General features: G+C 43.8%; 1 protein-coding gene across 1 annotated transcript in view; it reads left to right on the top strand.

The window, feature by feature from the left end:
* The window catches only part of NPAS2 (neuronal PAS domain protein 2), a 106,147-nt gene that overhangs the window by 41,937 nt on the left and 42,531 nt on the right, over positions 1–21,679 (top strand). The window contains exons 2-5 of the mRNA XM_086482179.1: positions 8,688–8,741; positions 13,907–14,055; positions 17,282–17,373; positions 20,610–20,699. Of these exons, the coding sequence (XP_086338305.1) occupies positions 8,688–8,741; positions 13,907–14,055; positions 17,282–17,373; positions 20,610–20,699 (385 nt within the window). The remainder of the gene's footprint in view (positions 1–8,687; positions 8,742–13,906; positions 14,056–17,281; positions 17,374–20,609; positions 20,700–21,679) is intronic.

Raw genomic sequence — 21,679 nt, 5'->3', positions numbered from 1 at the left:
GCTAGTTTGCCTGTACTGGCTGAGCATTTGACCGTCAGAAGATCATAGGTCAGATGTTATATTATTCTACTTATTTAAATATTTGCAGAAGCAAATAAACTTTAACAGATTCTTACAATTGAGAATACTTTATAACTGAAACCATTTTCAAGATTTCAGAGCTAATAATTGCAAAATAATCTCTACCTCCACATTTAGGTCTGGATTTTGCAAAGATACACATACATGAGGGACTACTTATAGCAGCATAGAGTTAAGCACATGTTAAAGTCTTTGTACATTCGGGACTTCTGATACTATGAGGATTAAAGTTTTATAAATACCTAAAACAGATTAAGAACATGAGATGTAGAGAGAGAGGAATAACAGGTTTTGCAGTCAAGGGCCATTCTCATGAGAGGCATTTTTCTTCTTTTTTTTTTTTTTTTTTGCTAATTCTATCATAAAGTGAATATTTTTTAAATTAACATCTAAAAGTGACATGACAGATGCCTGACATACAGACATACAATGTTAAGATGTGTATCTCACATTCTTTTCTCCTAGATGGCAGGTTTATAAAGCAGGAGGGATGTCAGTGTAGGGGAGACAGTGCACAAGCTATTTGTAGCACAGAAGAGCAAAAGCATAATAAAATAGATTTCAGGAACATATATAATAAAGGAACATTAATTCGGGGCGGGGGGGGCTGATATGCTTAGGATGTTCCCAGTGGTAGCCAGCCCAGTAGATCCAGAATCACAGGACAATTCAGGTTGGAAAGGACCTCAGGAGGTCTCCAGTCCAACCTCCTGCTCAAAGCAGGGCCAGCTCTGAGGTCAGACCAGGCTGCTCAGGGCTTTGCCCAGTCAGGTCTTGAAAGCCTCCAAGGGTGGGGATGGCACAGCCTCTCCAGGCAGCCTGCTCCACTGCCTGGCTGTCCACATGGAGAAAAGTTTCTCCTCTCTTCTTTCAACTTACACACATTATTTCTTACTGTCCCATCCTGCATGACCATGAGGAGTCCGACTCTGGCTCCTCATTGACCCCCTGCAAATGGGAGGACTGTTAGGTGTCCCCAAAGCTATCTCTTGTCCAGATCGAACCAGCCCAGCTCCCCAGCCCCTCATCATGAAGCAAGTGCTCCAGCCCCCACCACACTGGGGTCTCTCTGCTGAGCTCCCTCAAGTTAATCTATATCTTCTGTGCTGATGGGGGCCAAAAACCCAACACACTAACCTAGATGTGGTCTAACAAGTGCTGAGTCAAGGGGCATAATTCCCTACCTTGATTGGGCTGTGCTTCTGTCCATGCAGCCCAGGGTGCTGTTTGCTGTCCTCATCACCAAAGCATACCACCGGCTCATGCACAGCTTGCTGCTTGCTGCCTGCCAGGACTCCCAGCACCTTTCCTGCAGAGCTGCTCCCTGGTCACTCCATACCCAGCTTGTATCAGAGCCCAAGTCTCTTCATTCCCTGGTGCAGGACTTGGCAGTTGTCCCCACTGAATTTCATGAAGCTCCTGTCAGCCCTTTCCTCCAGCCTTTCTGTGTCTCCCCCATGACGACAGCCCTGCCTTTGAGCGTGAAGCCGACATGAATGACATCCACTGCTCTCTCCCCATCCACAGATCCTGTCATTTCATCATAGCAGGCAGTCAGATTACTCTTGGTAAATCCATGCTGACTATTTCTGATGACCTTCTACTTCATATGCCCAGAGATGTGCTCCAACAGGACTCGCTCCATGATTTCCCAGGAAAAAGTGAGGCTGACTGGCTTATTGCTCCCTGGATCACCCTTTTAGCTTTCTTTGAAGGCGACATTTGCCTTTCTCCAGCCATCAGGGACCTCCTCCATCTCCACGACCTCTCAAAGATGAGAGAGATCAGCCTAGCACGGACTCTGCCAACTCTCCCAGCACCCATGGAGACAGGTGTCAGGCCCCATCAAATTGTACGGCTCAAGTTCCCTCAAGCTCCCTCAACCTTTTACTACTCATGTAGCAGCAGAAGCTCTTCTTGTTGCCCTTGATGTGCCCAGCAAGTGTCAGCTTTAGGTGAGCTTTGGCTTTCCTGCCACCATCCCTACGCACCCAATAAAGTCAGTAGAGAAAGAGAATACCTCTGCTGGATGATTTACTGTCCCTTGCTGCTTTGCTGAAGCATAAGATTTGACAAATATTTGGCTGTGCACAAACTAGTAATAACCAAGCCTTTTGCTGCCCCGTGCCTCAGTTTCCTTGTTGAAATGCACCCGTTAACCCAAATGCACCAGCCAGGCTTTGCAAAAACCCTGCTTCTGCAAATGGCAGGTGTTGTCCTGCAGGGACGCAGGGGTCTGAGCCACCTCGTGCCCGCCGTGACAAACCCAGACGCTTCATCGCCGCGGCCCATTCAGAAGGCAAGAGAGCTGCCAGCAGACCATTGCAGTCACAGCCTCCGTTCATCACACGCAGCGATGTTACCAAACTGACCTACTTTCCCCGTCCGCCCACGGAAGGCTAATCCTGTTTAGCATTGCTGGAAGGGGACGGGCACGCGGAGAAGCGCTCCGAGTTATACAGATGGCAGTCTTTGCTGATTAATGTTAGTTTAATTTGTTTGCCTTTCTGTTTCCAGCCGTGCGAGGGGAGAGCAGAGCAGTGGTTGAACCCAGGGATTCACTTAGCCTGTTCACTGAAGTCTGAATGACTAAAGCCATTCAGTAATAATAATAATAATACTAAGGAAAATAATGAGCATGTATGTACTGATCTTCATCAGAGATCCTAAGTGCCACACAAACTTTACGCATTGCTCACAAACTAGAGATAAAGGACGCCTCTCACTTACCCTGGCCGTGCTCCAGCATGGCGCTGCTGACGTCAGCCATCTCACTCTTGACTTAAACCAATGTGAATTATACCACATCCAGGGAGGGTTCACAGGCAACTCATCCGAAAATTCAGCCAGCACTGGGGTAGAGGGGGGAAGCTGTCAAATAGCACACAGCAGTAGGAGCAGCATTTCTGACCTACAGAAAGAAATAGCTCTTCCCACTAAATGGGAATAATATAAAGAATAAACCCAGAATATGTTCTGAGCCTTTACTTCTCTTCGTGATAATCTCATAACACTCAGCTGCATTACCTGTGAGCATCTCCCTGCCATCCCCAGTTCAGAGTGTTAATTTGTGTCACATTCAGGTTATTTTTCAGACAGTTTCGTTGTCCACATTCAGATAATTTTGAAATGTCTGTTTTACTTTAAGCCCGTTATCATCTAAAGATTCATTGTACACATATGTATGAAAAATGGAGAAGCCCATGAGGTTCATGAAGTCCAATATTTTCTCAAAAAGTTTCCTTCTTTTCTTTTTTGGAAACCTCTAAACAACCTCTTCTCTAGTGGTAATCTACTAAATGCAGGAAGACTAAGCTGCACACTGTCAGGCAAAAATAGTCATAATTCTAAAGCTAGACATTTACCATGCTACTGGATTTTTCATTTGCTCATAAAAACAGTAATTCCTACAACAATCGTGGCATTACATGACCCGTGGTAACTGCAAACTGCCATTCTCCCACTGAAAAGTCATAGTTCCTTCTCAAATAACAATGTATATCATCAGGAAAGTGATCTTTTACTATCTTTTCTTAATTTTTCTTAGGGCTACTCTGTTTACATTTTGATAAATCAGTTTTGATTGCTATGGGTGGGGTCGTGCTGTATTTAATTATGAACTCCAGCATGTTCTTGTAACAGTTCATAGGTTTCCATCTGAAAGGTAAGGGTGGAGGGGCACAGTTCAGTTTGATGTGCCTGTGAATCTGACGATTTATTCTGATTTGTGTTTATACAAACCTTCCTGTGTGTGTTTGTGCCTTAGTTCTCATGGTGGGGTACCTGAGTGCTTAATCCATGTCAGAGAAACATGGAACAAGGCATTTAAAATAGTCAGATGGTCACTTCTTGCCTGTCACCCTGTGACGTTTCCTGATGCTTCCCATTTGCTAATCTTTCTCTTCGCCCCCCAGCAAGGCTTGGAAGTGAAATACTTTACTTGTTAGTGTGGTTTACTTCATTTCAGAGCTCTGCCTTATCTGAGAAGAAGGGGGTACAGCTGCTAACGCCAAGCAACAGCGGTGCTCCCTGGTGTGGGCAAGTACCCATCTAATCCACACTGCGGAGCACCCATGGGACAGTGCTGTTGTCCAACCACAGTGCCTATCAGACCTTGTCCATCAACCGTGGGCAGGGGACCTGGCAGTGGTGCCAGCATAGCAACATAGCCACACTGTCCCCTATGCTAGTGGGTGGCCAGAAATTGGCCCCCCTGGCTCATGCCCAGAGCCTGTACCTCTCTTCAGTGCCTTCTTCCTATGTATTGGATCCTACTCACTGTACACGGGATGCTGTGCAGGGATGGGTCTGGCCTTTAAATCCTGAACCACCGAACATACCCACATGCCTCCTTTGTAACACCGAGCTCTTTGCTAACAGCCCATTTCCCCCCCTTCAGAGAGGGAACTGGACACTAACTCCCTGTGGAGGCAGAGTCTTGCAGAAGTAACGCTCAGCAGAGATGGGCACTGGAGGCTGAGCGATGTGTCTGGAAGACACGGGAGCATGTCTACCCTCCACCCTGTTGCACTTTTTCTTCCCTCTTCACAAAGATAGCAGTTGTTGGGGAGGGTCTGCCCAGAGGCCAGAAGGTAGTTCAAGGTGTTTCTTCCCAGTGTCCCAATTTTCCATACAACACTTGCCCATCCCCTGTCTGTGAGAAGATTGTTCTCCAAGTGCAATATCATCATCTTTACTTAGGATGGTGGCATTGTACTAGCATCCTAAGTGGTCTGAGGGTGAGGGAGGGCTCAGGTATATCTGCAGTGGGTGGGAAGCAACACCAGGGTATGGTGGGCAGCACCCCTCTCCCCAGGGCTGAGCATGCCCTATACAGGACAAGTGGTTGAATACCCCAAGCAGGCCTGTGGGGTGGTGGAGGCAAACACCCCACCATGCTAGAGAATGAAGGGGAAGAAAAGCCCAGTCTTTCCCCGCAGCTGCCCAACACAGGGGCAGGGAGGTACAGGCACTGTGATTTCTCACCAGGCTTCCCCAGGCACATCCCAGGACCTCTAAAAGAAATTTACATCTCTGATTTAACTCAGCTGAGTTGAACAAATGTGATTAAAAATTCTTGTTAAATGTCAGGCTGATTTGTAGGAACTGAGATTAGCTGGACACGTGGCAACTTAGTGGGAAATCAACAGCTGATTACTTACGTTTGAGTGTCAGTCATTTTATAGCATGTCCTTATGAGCAGCAGGGCAGGAAGGAGTGAAACCAGTCTCACCCACACAGAAGAGTAGTAGTTTAACTCGCTAGAAAAACATGTTTCTAGCACAGGATAAGGTGATCAGTGCCAGATGAATTTTATAGTGCAAGCGCTGTGTCCACTGGGAATAGACTGTATCAAAATAAACATGTGCAACCTTTCTTCTGGAGAGTCCCTGGAGCGAGCTGGCACTCTGCCTGAATTACTTCTTTCCCAAGCAACTATTCATTGTATGAATGAATGTGGGGGGCATGTTTGTGCTGTAATTCTCCATCTGATAACCAAGCTAGGGGTACACAGTTAACAGTTTTAGCTAGTCTTTTGTTTCCAAAATGCCACTTTCCCTGCTTGCGGATATGCATCTTTCTGGGTATCTGTCCGAGTACCACCCTGATGGGAATATGTGAGCTTTCTCCTCCTTATTCCAGGTGGTTCCCATAATTTTGAGTGATAGAGTCTTCACTTCTTTTTGATAATGATGATATTAATGAAGCTCCAAATGTAACTGTCACTGTTAAATACTCCATTGGCAGGAGTTACATCATGTGGTGTTGTTACCCATAGATTTCCAAATTCTCTTTGGAAAGAGAGAGTAGATTTCCAGTTTGCTCTTTGGGACTCTCCCACCTGAGGGACTGGGAGGATAACCTAAAGCAAGCATATTGCACTAAGCACATATCTAAGCTCCGTGCCATGGGTTTCTCTTGCAGGTGTAAGCCAGCATCTGGTGTGGCTCAAGAGAGGGATGGCAGCACTGGTTTGCAGCAGTTGCATACTCTGCTGTATCTACTTTATTGAGAATAGTTTTAATTTCATGTGGTACATATGTACTGGCAAACACTGTCAGCAATGCTTACGATGCTCTGGAGGTTTTACTGTGTGAACAAACAAAAGCAAAATGACAATTAGATATTGTCTAACATTACCAACAGCACAGCAGGTCCAGAATTTCATGTCAGTCAGTGAGAAACCTTGTTTACTGGAAGCTGGCCATGAATTGCTTTACAGATCTAGCCAAATCCTTGGCAGAACGGACCAGTTAGACCTGTTGCTCTTTCATAAGGGTAGAGGCTTCCTGGCAGTGCAATTCCTTGACAGTTTATAGGATACAGCTGTAGGAAGCCCCTTTCCATTGGGTATGTTGTGCCCTTCCAAAACAGCCGGAGCTGCACAGCACTGATGCTGACTGCCCCATCCACCCCTATCCTTCCTCAGAGCCACCCAGAGCTCTTGTTCCGATATCCTTGCTTCCGACTGGGAATCTGTTACAACCAGAGGAGGCCTTGGTGCAGCAGAGGAAGACCTTCAAGGATTCAGAGAAAGTGACTTCTGCTGACACTGCCCCACTTTGCTTGTCATACCCTAGATTCAACAAGGGTGCACACAACAGAGCATTTTGAGCAAAGGTCTAGCAAAGAAAGGCAGCAAAATCCTAAATGCTAACCCTAATCATATTACTGATGCCTTCTTTATTCTTGAATAACATAGGTGAACATTTTCATTGCAGTAAGTGAGCAAATAACAACAAAAACCATGGAATTTTGTCACTACATTTTATCCTGAATTATTTGAAAACACATTTGTTGGGCTAGCAGTCTGATTCTGGACTGGGCAAGTAACCACTTAAAGTATTTGTAAAACACTGGTGAATAAAATTTAACTGGGTCTATAAATTTTCCAAATCTAAAATATGGATTGTGATATGGCTGACTTGGCTGGTTTGCAAGGCCAAATAAACACCTGAAAAAGCACTTAAAAACTACATGGTATTATTTGTTATTTTGTTCTGTATAATAGAATTCAGGAATTTAAATTTGACTGAAAAAGCCAGTCCCTCGGCCTTCATATTTCCTCTTTATGCTCTTCCATCAGTGAGCTGAATGCCATGAATTAGTAGCTTTACCCTCCAATCAGTGACCCGTGGCTTTAATTCCTCATTGCTCATATATTCGATAAAAAATAAGGGTAGTTTCATGTTCTTAGCTAACTGTTGAGTAATGAGCAGGTGGAATATTAGTGTAAGAGAACTAGTAGAAAGAGGGAATTTGTCCACTGTTCTTACTATCAATAAGTTTTCACTCCTGTTTTTTTCACAAAATGTTCTTTAAACAGGCAAATTTCTGTGTGACTCATATGTAGAAAATACCATGGGCTTAAATAATGCATAGCAATTAACTTCTCTCCTCCCCTCTCCAATTTTATTTGTGTCTTACATGTTGAGGACTCATTAAATGAGAAACATTGATTTTTGAAATCGAGTGTTATCATTGCCTGTCATTACACCGCTGCTTTGAAAATGACGCTTTGACAGTATCCAGGGTTTGTAGCAGCATCGGGCTGCCAGTTTGGAAAATATTTGTGTGGGATGCAGCAGCACGCGGCTTTCGTGCCTGGCATGGGCACAAGGTGCTGTGAGAGGCTGCAGCAGCACAGGGCTTCCTCCTCAGGCTGAAGTTGTTACAGCTCAAGCATCACTTTCTCGTAAGACCATGGACAAAAGGAGGCTGGGCAGTGAGCTGGTGACAAGTGTTTCTGAGGCTGGGCTGCTCTTGTATTTTTCCCTTTGCCTTCCCTACACAAATCTACTTGATTTACCAAATTTACCCTCTTTTACTCTGTGGCCTTATGAACTCATCTTGTGCTCAGCATACTTTCTCCTTACAGCTCCAACTGCTGGAGCAATTGGAATGTAAACCTGATGGCAGGTCACAACATTTTGGTGAAGATTAGCAAAAAGAGTGACCGGGATGGTGCAGTCCCCATGCTCGGTGCCAGCACCACCAGGCAGGCGGTCTGTCTGGGCTACAGGGAGGTTTTTTCACAGTGCAGCTTAGGCACTGGGATTTATGACGACACTTTCAATTTGGGGTGTAATTCAGCAGAGAGACTACTGTCTCTTTTGGCTTTGGGTCAGGGCCCATAGAGGAGGGCAAAGAGCCTCCCAGTAGGAAGCTCCACCTGAGAAGTCAGAGTGATGCTGGCTGTTGCACTGGGGATGGTTTTGGGGGGAACATGGGGGCACTGAAAATGCCTTTTTAATTTGCACAGACCCCAGGGTTCATCCAGCCTGCAAGTCTGTAGAGAGTAACCTCCATATGAAAAAATCCACCAAGAGTGGCTGTTTTTGTACTGTGCTGGCACACTATGTTGCGCCTGGGAGCCTTGATCCTTGGCTGGAGCCCCTAAGGCTAGCGTGACGCTCAGGAATAACATTATTCACAATGTATGTTTCCTAAAATCAAGGACTGTGGCATAAAGCACTGCTGACACATTTATCTGACCTGGATATCATCACTCTGTTATTAAAACGAAATAGAGCAACTCTGAGATTAACCTGCAAGTAGAGCTAACAAAATGACAATTCTTAATGATTCTCACATTCCTTCCACAGAAAAAACTGCTTAGACAATCTAATGGATGAAGATGAGAAAGACAGGGCAAAGAGGTGAGCACTTTTTCTTTTATAACTTTCTGTTTAACTTGTGATGAGCTTGATACTGTTTGCTGCTGCAGAAGCTGTTTTATCCATAATCAATTAATCAAAGAGAGAGAGAGTAAAATACAGCCAAACACAACTTGAAAAACTGCCATCTCACAGATTCCTAGTCTTGGATACCCTGTAAGAAGCCAGTAACGTAGCAATGTTTCCTGTGGCAAATGACGAAAAAGCCAAGGCATTGATTGTTTTCTTCACACTACTGCAGAACATGAGAACTGAAGAACCAGCAACATACTCCTGCCACTATAACACATCATCTAAGCTTTCCGAGTGTATAAAAATGTGAGGTTTTTTACCAAAAAAAAAAAAAAAGTTCTGCAAAAGAAAAAAGAACTAAAAAAGTGGTGTTTTTTCCCAATTATGATGGTCATTTATTCAGCAATGCCTGTCTCACAGTAATGAAAACACCCAGAATTTACCTTCAGAGCAGAGAAAGACCACAAGAAGTGCTGTGTAAGCCCTAAACTGGCACAAACCTTTATTCACATACATTCTGCACTCCATCATCAAGTCCTCGTTGACGGGAAACTGTTGTGAACACTTTGTGGGGAGCGAAAGGGTGCATGTCAACGCAAAAGACCTGTGGCAATAAAACTCTTAATAACTGTCAGATCTGACTGGCATCTGCAGAAAAGCTGTTTGGAAGCATTTGAGGGTTGGTGGTTTTTTTTTTTCTGGATGCGTTATCAATACCGCAGCCTTCAGTTTAATTGCTTTACAGGGAGCCGTGGGTTGCCCGCATTTTTCCCTTTGCTTCCCTCTAATGAGAGTATTTCCAGTCCAGGCACAACTAGTTGATCCAGTTTCATCTCTTTTGATTCCTTCTCTGCTTCTTTCCTCCCCGCAGCTTGTTCTCACCAATATAGGTCAGCGCAGGCTGCAACCGAGCTCAACCGTTCCCCTTTGCTCCCTCCTCTTAACATCTGCATGCCCAGGCTGGGAGCAAAGCGCTGACCTAACTGCCTCTCCTTAGGTCTGCGAGGGGTGATCCGCTGAGGCTGCCGCTCTTCACGGGGGGCTTCTTGCCCAGGAGAGGGCCGGGATGGGGTACGGCTTTGCGTGCAGCTCTGCCCAACCGTCTGGCAACGGGGCAGGCACCTGAGGCCAGGGGAAGAGGTGGATTCAGGGAAGGGATGCCTCCTGCCACCACGCCGCATCACAAAGGGATGGCTCTTTGGAGAGGGCATCGCACAGGGAGGGGTGTCACGCTTCCCCAGAGCCCTGGGACCAGGGAAGGAGGGAGCAGGGGAAGGGAGCCCACCTTGCATCACACTGCTTCACACGCTTACCACCTGATTGTCTTCCAGATATTTGTGTGCTAATTGTTGGTTTGTTTTTTTTAAAAAAAAAAAAAAAATGTTGCATTAAATGAATGCATATAGGACAAAAATACGGTAACACGTATCCTTGTTATCAGCGATTGCCATCGCCATCTGGTATGGTTTTCATGCCGTTTATTCCTGGAGGGAATTTTTGTCATACCCTGGGGCAGGCCTCTACCAATGTGGTTAAAAAACCCGATAACTTTGAAAATGAAAAAAAGGAAATTTCTTTAGATTGTAATTTAAGTACATTTTGCTTTTCAGAAAGAAATCTAATTTTTAAATTAAGTTTGAAATCATGAGAGGCTTCATGAAAGTCTGAAGTTACTACAGTATACTAAAACCATCCAGATTTATTTAAAAGCTACAGGTTTTCTTACAAAGCTTTAAAGAGAGTCCAACTTGAGAGAAGCCATTGGCTGAATATTTTGCTGTTGTGTCTTGAAAACTGAAGACTCTCATCTGTCCCGTGCTGCAGGGGAAACGCTTTCTTTGTTTTTTTCTGTTCAGTATAAGGACTGGGTCCCTCAGTGCTGAGAAATGTGAGAGGAGATAAAAAAGCCAAGAAAATTGTTCTCTTCCTTCATTTTCTGTGTTAAAAGTAGGTGCGACTGGAAATTTTGGATCTAACTCTTTGGGGATGGACCCAAGCCAGGAGCTGGGTTTCTCAGGTTAGAGACACACACACATACCATTTCCTATCATCTGCTGCAATTTATTAGGCACATACAGGTTGTACTATACAGGCATGAGAAGAGGAGAGGCACCTACACTCCCACCCCTGCTCCAAGTGTTTAGTATTTGGCCAGGATGTATAGCTCTTCCTACAGGACACTGGGTGTTTTGAGCCCCATTCTGCATCCTCAGACTGCCTAAGGCACTGCTTCACTCCAAAGGCCTGAGGACTAAATATGGTTACGATGGCAGCACACTTTGAGGTCTTCTGGCGATCAGAAACCATCGTTTCGTTTTCAATTCTTTAATGTTAGACAAGGCTTGCTTTGTTTTACAGATTTATTAGTTTTAAACAAAAAGCATGCTTTGTGCACTTTCTCTATCTGCTTTTCTTTTAGTTTGCTTTAATAGTAAATTATTCTAAAGTATTTTTTTTGCGATTCAATTGAATTCCAAATTGCAGACAAAACCAGCTTGAAGCGAACCAGTAAGTGGTTAATAAATAAGGACTATCACCTGTCATTTTCCACTCTAATAAAAAGTGAATTTAAGAATCTGAATGAAGGTATGTGGTAGGGTTACTTGCTTTGATGCATATATAGCATATCCCATTGGACAGCAAAAAGAAATATGAAATTTAGTGTAAAGCCACATTTCATTGTAAATCAGCAAGATGCGATACCTACTAGTCAGCAAGTATCAGTCTCTCTTTAAGAAAATAAGCAGCAAACATATAAGAGAATGAAAATGGCTATTTGGAACACATTTTAAATGGGTGGTTTTGATCGTTCTGAATTCAAGCTGTTCTGCGTTGCCTTTAGCTGTATTCACTAAAAATCCAGATTTTATTCATACTGTATCTCCTTCTTCCCCTTAGATATGCTGTAATTTTTTTTTTGAGTAGTGAGGAGGGAGGAGAACTGGGACGAGTAGTATGGAATAAAGACAGAGACTGTTTTGGCTTACTGTAAATGATAGGCCCTAGCAGTGATGTAAGCAAGGCTAGGGAATAATCTTCCAAGGGAAGTGATGAAAACTGCATTATTTAAGACATTTACAACTGGACTGAACAAAGCATTTACAATTGTGCAGCGATAGTTTAGATAACCTAATTGTGGTTTTTTTCTCATTTTTTTTTCCTTTTTAAGATTTTACTGTGATCATCTATCCAGATCTTTGTAGACTTATTTCCACTAGAGGAGTTTTTGTATTTCCTTTGTGAATAAAATGTCAAGTGTTAAAAATAGATTCTTTATATTTCTGTAAAGGCATCTTTTTTTTTTTTTTTTTAAAAAAAAAAGGCAGTACTTTCCCTATAGACAGTTTGTGTTTTGTTTTATTTTCAGGGCGATCAAGACCCTTTGAACTTAAAATGAACTGAGGATTGAATTATGAGGAAGTAAATTGTTGATGTTCCTAACGTCCCCTTGAACTGTACAGAAATAGGATAAGGCTGGAGCTTTTCGCATCTTGTTCTGACAGTCTTTTGCGCTGTAGTAAGAACAGGCTGAAATCAGTCAGGCAGTATCCACCCAATCTCTTGTGTTCAGAGCTGTAAAATAATCAAGTTTTGGCTTCTATCCAGTATATCTCCAAGTGTGTTCAGGGTTGAGAGCAAGACAAACAAAAATTACCCCTCTGTCAGTAGTAACATCCAGAAGCCTCTGCAGTGATTTCTCTGCTGAAAATATTTATTGCCATCCTGGTCCTTGGGGGGGATGTAGATGCTGGGCTAAATTTTGCTCTGATTTTCAGTAGTGTGCATCCAGAGCTGCTTATGAGGTACAGCAGAGTTAGCTGGGACTGAGAAACTCAGAGTGAGAACTGGCCTCTTGGCTTTTCTTTCTTGTCTACATGTAACCATATTTTTAGATCTTTACATAATGAACAAGGCAAATCTTGTCTGTTTGAGAACCTTTCAGAACAACAAACAAACCTTCTGGGTTATATTTATTCCTATTTTCACATGGCTGTAGAAATTTTGGTGATACCCTCCAAGCAGAATATTTGTTGGATTCATGGGAACAATTCAGAAAACACTTGGTCATGTATAGGTTGACATCTAATTAAAAAAAAAAAAATAGTTTGTATGCTAAAAAGGTTATCAACAGCCTTAATGACAGTATTATGATGGTGCCAAAACACCCCAGATTAAAGCAGGTCCTTTCGTCCTATGAGCTCTTCAAACAGAGCAGCAGAAGCAGGCTCTCTCCAAGGCATCTGCAAGCTGCAGAGACAAGACTGGTGAAGAAAGCTGCATACTCCCCATTTTACACCTTAAGAGTCAGGACACAGTGACCTTAAGTAATTTTCTCAGTGGCACACAGAAATTAGGGGCAAGTAGGGAACCCCTGCTAGCACTTCTGAGCCCCCAGGTCCATGGTGGGATGAGACATGCTGATGCCCTCCCTCCTGCTTGCCCTTGTCACCTTGGAAGGGAGACTGAACTAGATGGCATATGAACTAGATGGGAGCTGCAGCAACCTTTACTCAGGTCCCTGACCTTAATGACTGGAAGACAACAGCCTGATTCCTCTCTGTAAGCCAGCTTGGAGGTAGCCAGAGGACCGGTGACCAAAGTGAGCAGGTCCCACTAGGTGGACCCAGCTCCAGCTGAGCTGGAGGACCAGGGTCCCTGTCTCCTGTTAGGACTGCACAGATGGGTATGATCCATTTTTTTTACCAGTGCCCACTCTTCTCCCTTATGGACGATTTTGCTGTTGTCACAATATTCCTATTTCTTCTTGCTCTGAGTACCTTCTCAGAGGCTGCATGAACTTTCAAGGTCCTGTGCATGCCTAGGAGATGGACAGAGCTCCTTCACCTACAAGCTTAATGCTGACCTGATAAGCTCAACTTGAGTGTCTAGAGGTAGCAAGAGGGGCAAGCAGAGCCTCCATCTCCCCTCTGGACTCTAAAGGGGGAACAAAGACAGGAGCAGGAGGTAGGAACAGTTGCCTCCTACTTGTCTCTGCAGCTTTGCTGGAGGCCGGTGTCGATTTTCACGTACTGAGGCACAGAGCAAGCTAATTTCCATCTGTATACACTGCAAAGAGGAGGTACATGATGATTTTTCCTCTTGGTCTGCTCATCCTTTTTTTTACCTGTCTACAGGGCTTCACGTAACAAGTCTGAGAAGAAGAGGCGTGATCAGTTCAATGTTCTCATCAAAGAGCTCAGCTCCATGCTTCCAGGAAACACTCGAAAAATGGACAAAACTACTGTGCTGGAAAAAGTCATTGGCTTTCTGCAGAAACACAATGGTAAGATTTAGTGTGGCTCATCATGCTCTTGCCAGACGGTTACTACAATAACCTGTTTCCTTTAGTAATTATCAGAATGGCTCAAGGGATCTAAAAGTGCCAACATAAGGGTTTGGGTTTTTTTCTGTCTCATCGAAAAAAAAATCATTTGTAGGCGTTGTGCTGCCCAAATCCATCTCCTTGACTGCTCTTTAAATGAGGATGACTCTCAACCTGCTGGAGAAGGGGGTGAATGTCAGGAACCGAGGGAAGGTGGACAGCAGTGCCCTTCAGCACATGTGAAGAAGAGGGATGCTTTGAACAAGAGAGATTTGGGGCCAGAGGGAAGATTCCCTTCCTTGAAATCTGCAGTATTCTGAGCAGAATAATGAAGCATTCGCCCCAGCTTCACTGCAGAAAAATGCAGGGAAGCGATCTGTTCAGCCCCCTGCTCCTCAGTGGACTGTGTAGGACTCAATTTTCCACGGTGCACAGAAAACTCAGACCAGAAAAGGCCCCAGTTTTTGAAGTCTGTTTCAGCAATTTGCGTCCACAGATTGCTGACATGCTTCACCCGGTTTGCACAAGCAGAAGCTGCATCACATTTGCTCAACATGCAGTTGCAATAGTAAAGTTCAGCCTCAGAAAGCCAGGAGTTTATTTTTTACAATGCACACAGCAGTGACAGTGAAGTCCCTTAGGCAGGTGCCCTCACAGAGGGCAGAGGAGGTGTCTGACCCTGCTGATCTAGTCTGGTTGGTCTAATTCCGAGCCGGTGAGAGGAACATGCACTGTGGGCTCCCAGACTCATGGATATCTGCCAGTGGTGGCCAACTGAAATGCTTCTCCCTCATAACTCAGGGCACTGGTTTAAAATGGGGATCTCTTGCTCTTCCTCTGTGAGGAAGAGGCTTCAGTGGGTGACCGTGGGGAATGTCCCTGGTCCCACAAAGCAGAAAGAGCTCTCATGAGCTCATGCACTGCATCACCTGACTCGCCTTTGCTCATCCAGCACTTCCCACCCGCACTCCCTGGAGAGCTCTGGGTAAAACTGAAAAGACCATAAAAACTCTTATATCATGACTCCCAACATAATGGAGTCACAAATGTCAAACTTATTGAGGAAATAATTACAGTGGTTCTGTTGTTAGAGTGCAGTTTCTCCTTAAATGAATTTTTGCCACAGACAAGATGATTTCATACAGGAGGGCACAACTAGGACATCTCAATGTTTAATAATTGTATATACTATTAAAAAATTACAGTAATAACTTTTTTTTTTTTTTAGCTGCCCAAGGCAGAGTAAAGGAGGCTGTGAATATGCTCAATTATAAAGTCAAGCAAAGAACAATCACACGAGATTTGAATAAGTGTAGATAAGTGTAGCCGATAGCCCAAATCATTTACTCCAAAAGGCCCTTCATTTCTGGAAGACCAACTAGGTAAAAGAGAGCTAACAGTCACAAATCCTTCCACAGCAATTGGGTCAAACTGTGACTGGTTTTTGTGCACTTGCTAAAAAAAGCAAATGTTATCTATTTTTAAACTAGATTAGTAGTCACAGAATATAATATAAAGCATCAGCGTTTAAAAATGTTTATTATCTAAAGCGTACTTTGGATCTGGTTTATTCAATCATATTTCCCTTTAATTTAGTAGGCTAAAACAAGATTTTAGTCGTAATGGAGGAGGAGGTAAATTTTCAGTTGTTCTTCATAAACAGCCTCCTTCTTTATAATCCACAGAATTTCCCAAATCTCAAGTAATTCTTCTAACAGTCGCTGTTTCATGTATATCAGCTTTTCCAAGCTACAGATCTGCTGAAAGTATCCTATATTTTGAAACTGTATCATAAAAATCTGATGGGCTGATCTCTCTCTGTCCTTAGTCTAGTTTTGAAACCTCTGTGTAAGACCATGGGGGCTGTTGAGAGCTGCTGTGCTGTCGGTGACAACCCCCAGCAGTGCAGAAAGCGAGTCGAACGAGCTGGTAGAAGCTGACGGCTGCATCTCCACTAGTAAAGCCTGAACTTTGGCTTTGATTTCTTTTAGGTGACAATATGCGAAGGCACTGGTATAAATTTGCTGTCTTTAATATCATTTAGCCATTTGCATTTCTCTGGCCATGTCTGTGTGTTCCAGTTAGGGAGCGTTGGGTATGACATGCTCTGGAAGAGTTAATCAATAGGATGAATTAGCAGGCGGCATGGAAAGAAGAAGACAGGCTGTGCTCAGCATCCCCTCACTACTAGACCTGAATGAGGGAGCACTCTCAGACATGTGGAGTGAGCAGCGAACAAAAGCAGCTCACGTCTCTCTAAATTATAAGATCTGCCCCCATGACCCTGTCTGACTCAGGCAGAGATAATGTGAGTGGCTGTTTTTCGAAGGAAGAGGCTCATCACAGTGCAACCAGCTACCCCCAGTATGGTCCCGTTTCAGTGCAAAGCTGTGACTTGCTACCCTGCTGTAAGTTGTTACCCCTGCATCCCTCCACAGAAAGCCCTCAGGGAGTGAGCATCCTCAGGCCGCTGCAGGGCCAGGACTGGCCAACAGTGGGGCAAAACCCCCCTGGTGTCTCATGGGCTGATAGCACAGGAGACCTTCCCCTCTGGACAGGATTTGGGATGAGATGCTGGTGCTCTATTCCCTCTCCCGGGCTGCCCTGCACCATGGGACTGGCAGCAAGCACAGGAGAGAACGGGGCAACAGCACCAGTGCAAGGCTGCTGAAAACACTCATGTTTCGCTCACATTTTGGAGAACAGAGTAATAGCTCTGCTGTTGGGGTCACGGCCCTTTGGGGCTCCTCTGAAGTTTTCTTGCAGCTCCCTATTTGGCACGGAAGCTGTAGGCTAACCCCAAGCTCTCTGGCATCCTAATTTTGAAGGTGTAAATTGTAAATATCAATTTGACACGTGCTAATCCTTGCCTTGATTTTAATTTCACGTAAAGTGGTTTTATATTTTGACCACTACCCAAGTAATGCTGCTTGAGGCCAATGGCTACGTGACTACAGGCTTCCACTGGAGTCAGTTCAAGTTGAGCTGTGTAATAAATGAGGAAGACATTTCAGGATCAGGCCCAGTTTAGATAGTCGCTACTGTCTCTGTATGCAAAACACATGCTTGAAAACTGAGATTTTGTAATATAAAGGTGATTTCTGTCTTTTCATAGCAACTCATATATAGTCTTGCAAGATACAAGTTTCTTTGAATTTAAAAAAATTGAAATGTTTTATTTGTTTAGAAGTCTCAGCACAGACGGAGATTTCTGAAATTCAGCAGGACTGGAAGCCTTCATTTCTCAGCAACGAAGAATTTACCCAGCTGATGTTGGAGGTGAACATGCATATATACCTTTCCTAATTTTGTCTAGCAGTCATGGAAATGCCCATGCGTCTAGGATAAAACGTCTTCTGCAGTTCCAAAAGAGGAGATTTCAGGTACTGCTGTATTTGACCATCAAGCAGAGCTGTCACTGGGACAAGGGATTTGAGTCCTCACATGTTGCTTTTCACTCTTGATGGTGTCGTTGCACCGTGCTGCCACAGCCTGCAAAGCTGCAGACGGACTCCCAAGAACTGCAATCCAGGGGAGAGATTCAAATCACAGGTTACATTTTATTTTTACAAACAGAGGTGAGGAAGAGGGCACGTGGCAGATTTTCTCCTGTTCTTGGAAGGCGTCATTATTACCTAATATTTATGCAAGACTAGCACCTAAAAAGCAACAGTGTCACGTCCCTCTAGTGCTAGGTGCTGTACAAGCAGATAAAACCTGACAGCTCCTCTTGGTTTGATACAGTTAATACTTCCACTCTAATGATTTTCAAGGCCCTTATCAAACACTTTTTTATTCTAACAGGGAGCAGGGTTATTTTGCAATGATAGTTTTTAAATTACCTTGAAATTATACCATAGGTGCTTTTAACACTAGCTGGGATTCGAAGGGAGGTGACTCAATGGTGTTTATGTAGGTTTGAGATGAAATGCAAATGAGCTGCTAAAATGTATTTTTCCCTCTCAGTAACAGCTAGAATCTTCTTTAGCAAGGATCTTCTCCCATACTAAACATGTGGAGGTTGCATGGCCCCACAGTGTCCTTTGAGAACAAGCTTCTCCTCCTGTGTGGTGTGAATGTGGGGCATGATCCAGGCTCTGGTGGCAGGCAGGGGTGGATTCTGGGGAGCAGCTTGACCCACTAAGGGGTGGCATGAAGCCAGGGCATGGCAGGGCTGGCAGTCCCTCAGCTGTTGCAGTTTGTTGTTGTAAGGCTCCCCTGGTCCAGTGTTACGAGATGCTTTGCTCCCATTGCACTGACAACCACCCATTCCCATCTCAGTGCACAGGAACTTAACGTACATAACTCCTTCGGACTCCACTGAAGTATTTCCCTTGGATGGCAATAAATTGGGAGTTGTCTTGACTGGCTGGGCCTTTGTTGATTCTACTTGTATGCCACACAATTTTAGAGTAAAACTATTGCTTTTAGTTTCCCAGCTTATAAATCACCTTCTTGCTACTGTGATTTTCCATGCCCTTCAAGGTAACACTGGGTGTTGGGATGTCCCATTGAGCCAGGTGTTCATCATTCTCTGCTTTTTTGCCATTCTACTAATCTTATTTTATTAACATTTGGACAAGACTGCTTGAAGTTTTTCCTGTCCTGTTATTAAAAGATGGGAAGGGTTCTTTCAAGCTCTGATTCAAAAGTATCAGAGCATAATTGACTGCAATAATACATCAGCTTTCCTGAAAATGGCCTTTTCTTCCTCCATTGAAAAGACTGTCATTGAATTACATAATTGACTGCTAATTACATTGCTGTTGCAGTAGTGAAATCTTTGAAGAGGGATATGCCCTTTTAATGTTGGACGAACCAGTTGCGAGTAAATAAAAATAGAATTATTTATGCATACATTAACTTGATTTTACCACAAAATTCTGATGTGAGTCACTTGGTACAATTTGCATTGGATATGAAATAAAGGCTTGATTTTAAAAAAACAAACCCACAACAACCTTCACCATAGTAACATGCACAATCCAGCAGCCTTGTAAAACCACTGCTCTCTTCTACGGGTTAACAGCTATCATGCTTTGTTAGAAAACAGCTTGAAAGTACTACACTAAAGAAAAACGCATTCTCTGCACTGAGATTAACAAAATCAAACTAAGTATAGCAGCTGGAGGGTTTTCAGAGATGCTAAACACATGCTTTTCTACTGGGGTATAAGTTATCGACCTGCTTTTCAAAGGATTGCAGCACCAGCAGATTCCCATTGACTTAAATAGTTGTGGGTGCTCAGCATTCTCTGGAAAAAGGAACATATGTTTGTGTCTTTATTCAAGGCTTTGTGTTTTCCTTTTTTTTAAAAAAAAAAAAAAAAAAAAACAATTAGCATTTTCCAGTGTTCTCAGAATTCTTTCCCTTATTGAAGTCAGCAGGGGGGAAGGATGTTCTGCGGCTCACAGGATCAACTGCTAGTCTGGCTTGGAGTCATGCCTGGGTTTGCAGTAAGGTTTTGTAGCCGTGGCACCCTGATCAGGCTGGTGTTTGCAGTACACCTGTCTCCTGAACAGGTATTACCTCTGGAGTATAGTTGAAATCTGCTCTGATTGCAGTGCCTGTACTGCTCAAATACTGCAGGCAACACTGACTCCAGATCACCAGTCAACTGACAGGACCTAGACCTGCTCCACTCAAAGGCATTGGGAGCTTCACCAGTGACTCCTTAATTACAAGAAGAAGGTTTTAATATAGTCTCTGAGCACCTGATATTGAGTCTTAACTTTTGGGGGGGTTCTGCTCAGAGGAGATTGCTTTGGATCTGGAAGTCTACCTATATTTAACTTTGAACAACATTTAGCTCAAAATTTTGCAGCTCAGACTAAAGAAGACACTCATTTTGAAAGTGAAATTGCTCCTGTGTGGAGGATGGGGATAAGGCTGACATTCCCCTTCAGTCCTAAGAGTGGAGGGACTAAAGTGAGGAAGAAACTCTGTAGAAGGGTGAATTTCCTTTGGAATGAGTAATCGAATACCATGACCTTTAAAATAAATCACTCAATTAAAACACAGACTAAGGATTATTTGATCATTTGCATTGTTTTTACTTACATGAAAGCCCAGTGATATGCAACGTTACATTAATACAATCTGAGATTTATGGGATTTGCAGGGAAGTACCATTTTGAGACAGGACCGCATCCTTTCATCGTCCTTTGATATTTACACAGAGCTCAAATGTTCATTTTAATAACTTCCAAGGGATCCAGCCTTAGTCATTTTGCATTATTAAAATGTGTGATTAATTTAAAAACTGAGACATGAAATGTTCCTGTGAGCCCTTTGTTGCTTCAATAGTAGGTTTTACTAGACTACAAAGAGTGTTGTAAAAGCTAAATCAGACTGTAAAATCAGAGAATTACTGTTCTGCAACTTGAGATAACATTCCTACAACTTGATAACAATATGGTGCTGAAGTCAAACTGTTTTGATCCACACGCGATGAGATGCCCTGTTTACACCACTCGTTCCTATTAAAGCACTCTCCACTTGTCTGTTTTCCTTAGGCATTAGATGGCTTCATTATAGCAGTAACCACAGGTGGAAGCATCATCTATGTGTCTGACAGCATCACACCTCTTCTAGGGCATTTACCGGTGAGTAAAATTCTGGCATTGGCTTTTCTACTACACATCGTAGGATTGATGCATTTTTAGAAACAGGTGTAGAAGGGTGGCAGGGGGTGGTGTTTTCCTGAAAATGCAGTGAGGTGTTTTGTCCCTGTGTTATGCTGGCCGCTGCTGTTGATCAGCTCTGTTCTCTCTCCGTCTGATTCATACCCTTCAGGTTTTTGTTGCTATGAGGCACTTTGGCTTGAATGGAAAAAGCTCTGCGGGAATACTCTGGCCAGGGGAGGGACTGGGTGACCTGGCTGATCTTTTCCGTCTCTGATTTCTAAGCTAGCAAAGAATAGCACCAGTGCCACTGGCAGCACGGCGAGGAGCTTGTTAAGGGCCTTATTCTGCTCCCAGGGAGGTAAAGGACAAAAAACCCATTGAATTCAGTGTTAGCTGGGGGCTGCAGCCAAGCTGTCCCCACAGCTCAGCTGTGCTTTCCCAAGGGGAGCACACCCCGCTCCCAGGAGGTGCTGGTGGAGCCGATGCTTGGCGCTTGGGCCTGGCTCATACAGCTTGTTTTATCTGCGGGCTGCTGGGTCTTGCTGTGGGAGACACTCCTGCATGTGCTGGCTTGGGCTGGAGTAGCAGGGGAGAGGGACTGCTCCGAACCCTGCTCCTGTTGCTAAGGCTGCTCTTGGAGAAATGGAACAATAGTTAAGGATTAATCCTCACACTCATTTTTAGGAGCTTGGTCTCAAATAAATACATGCCCAGGAGAAAAAAAATCACTGCCAAATCATTATCGTACCACCCCCCCTGCCATGTTCTTAGGAAAATTACAATTCTTGTTCTCTCATTTACTTTTTCACCAAATACGTGTTATGTTTTCCACCCAGACAAATGTATTTACCACACGCTACCTTGCTGTAATATGAACAAAATTTTTTTTCTTCTGAGACGAAAGGAACTTGATGAAAGGTGGCAGCTCGTGGTAAATGAAAGAATATTGCTATGCAACA

Source organism: Leptosomus discolor, chromosome 1, assembly GCF_034619465.1.
Source record: "Leptosomus discolor isolate bLepDis1 chromosome 1, bLepDis1.hap2, whole genome shotgun sequence".
NCBI lineage: Eukaryota > Metazoa > Chordata > Aves > Leptosomiformes > Leptosomidae > Leptosomus > Leptosomus discolor.
This window is presented reverse-complemented; position numbering and strand designations above follow the sequence as displayed.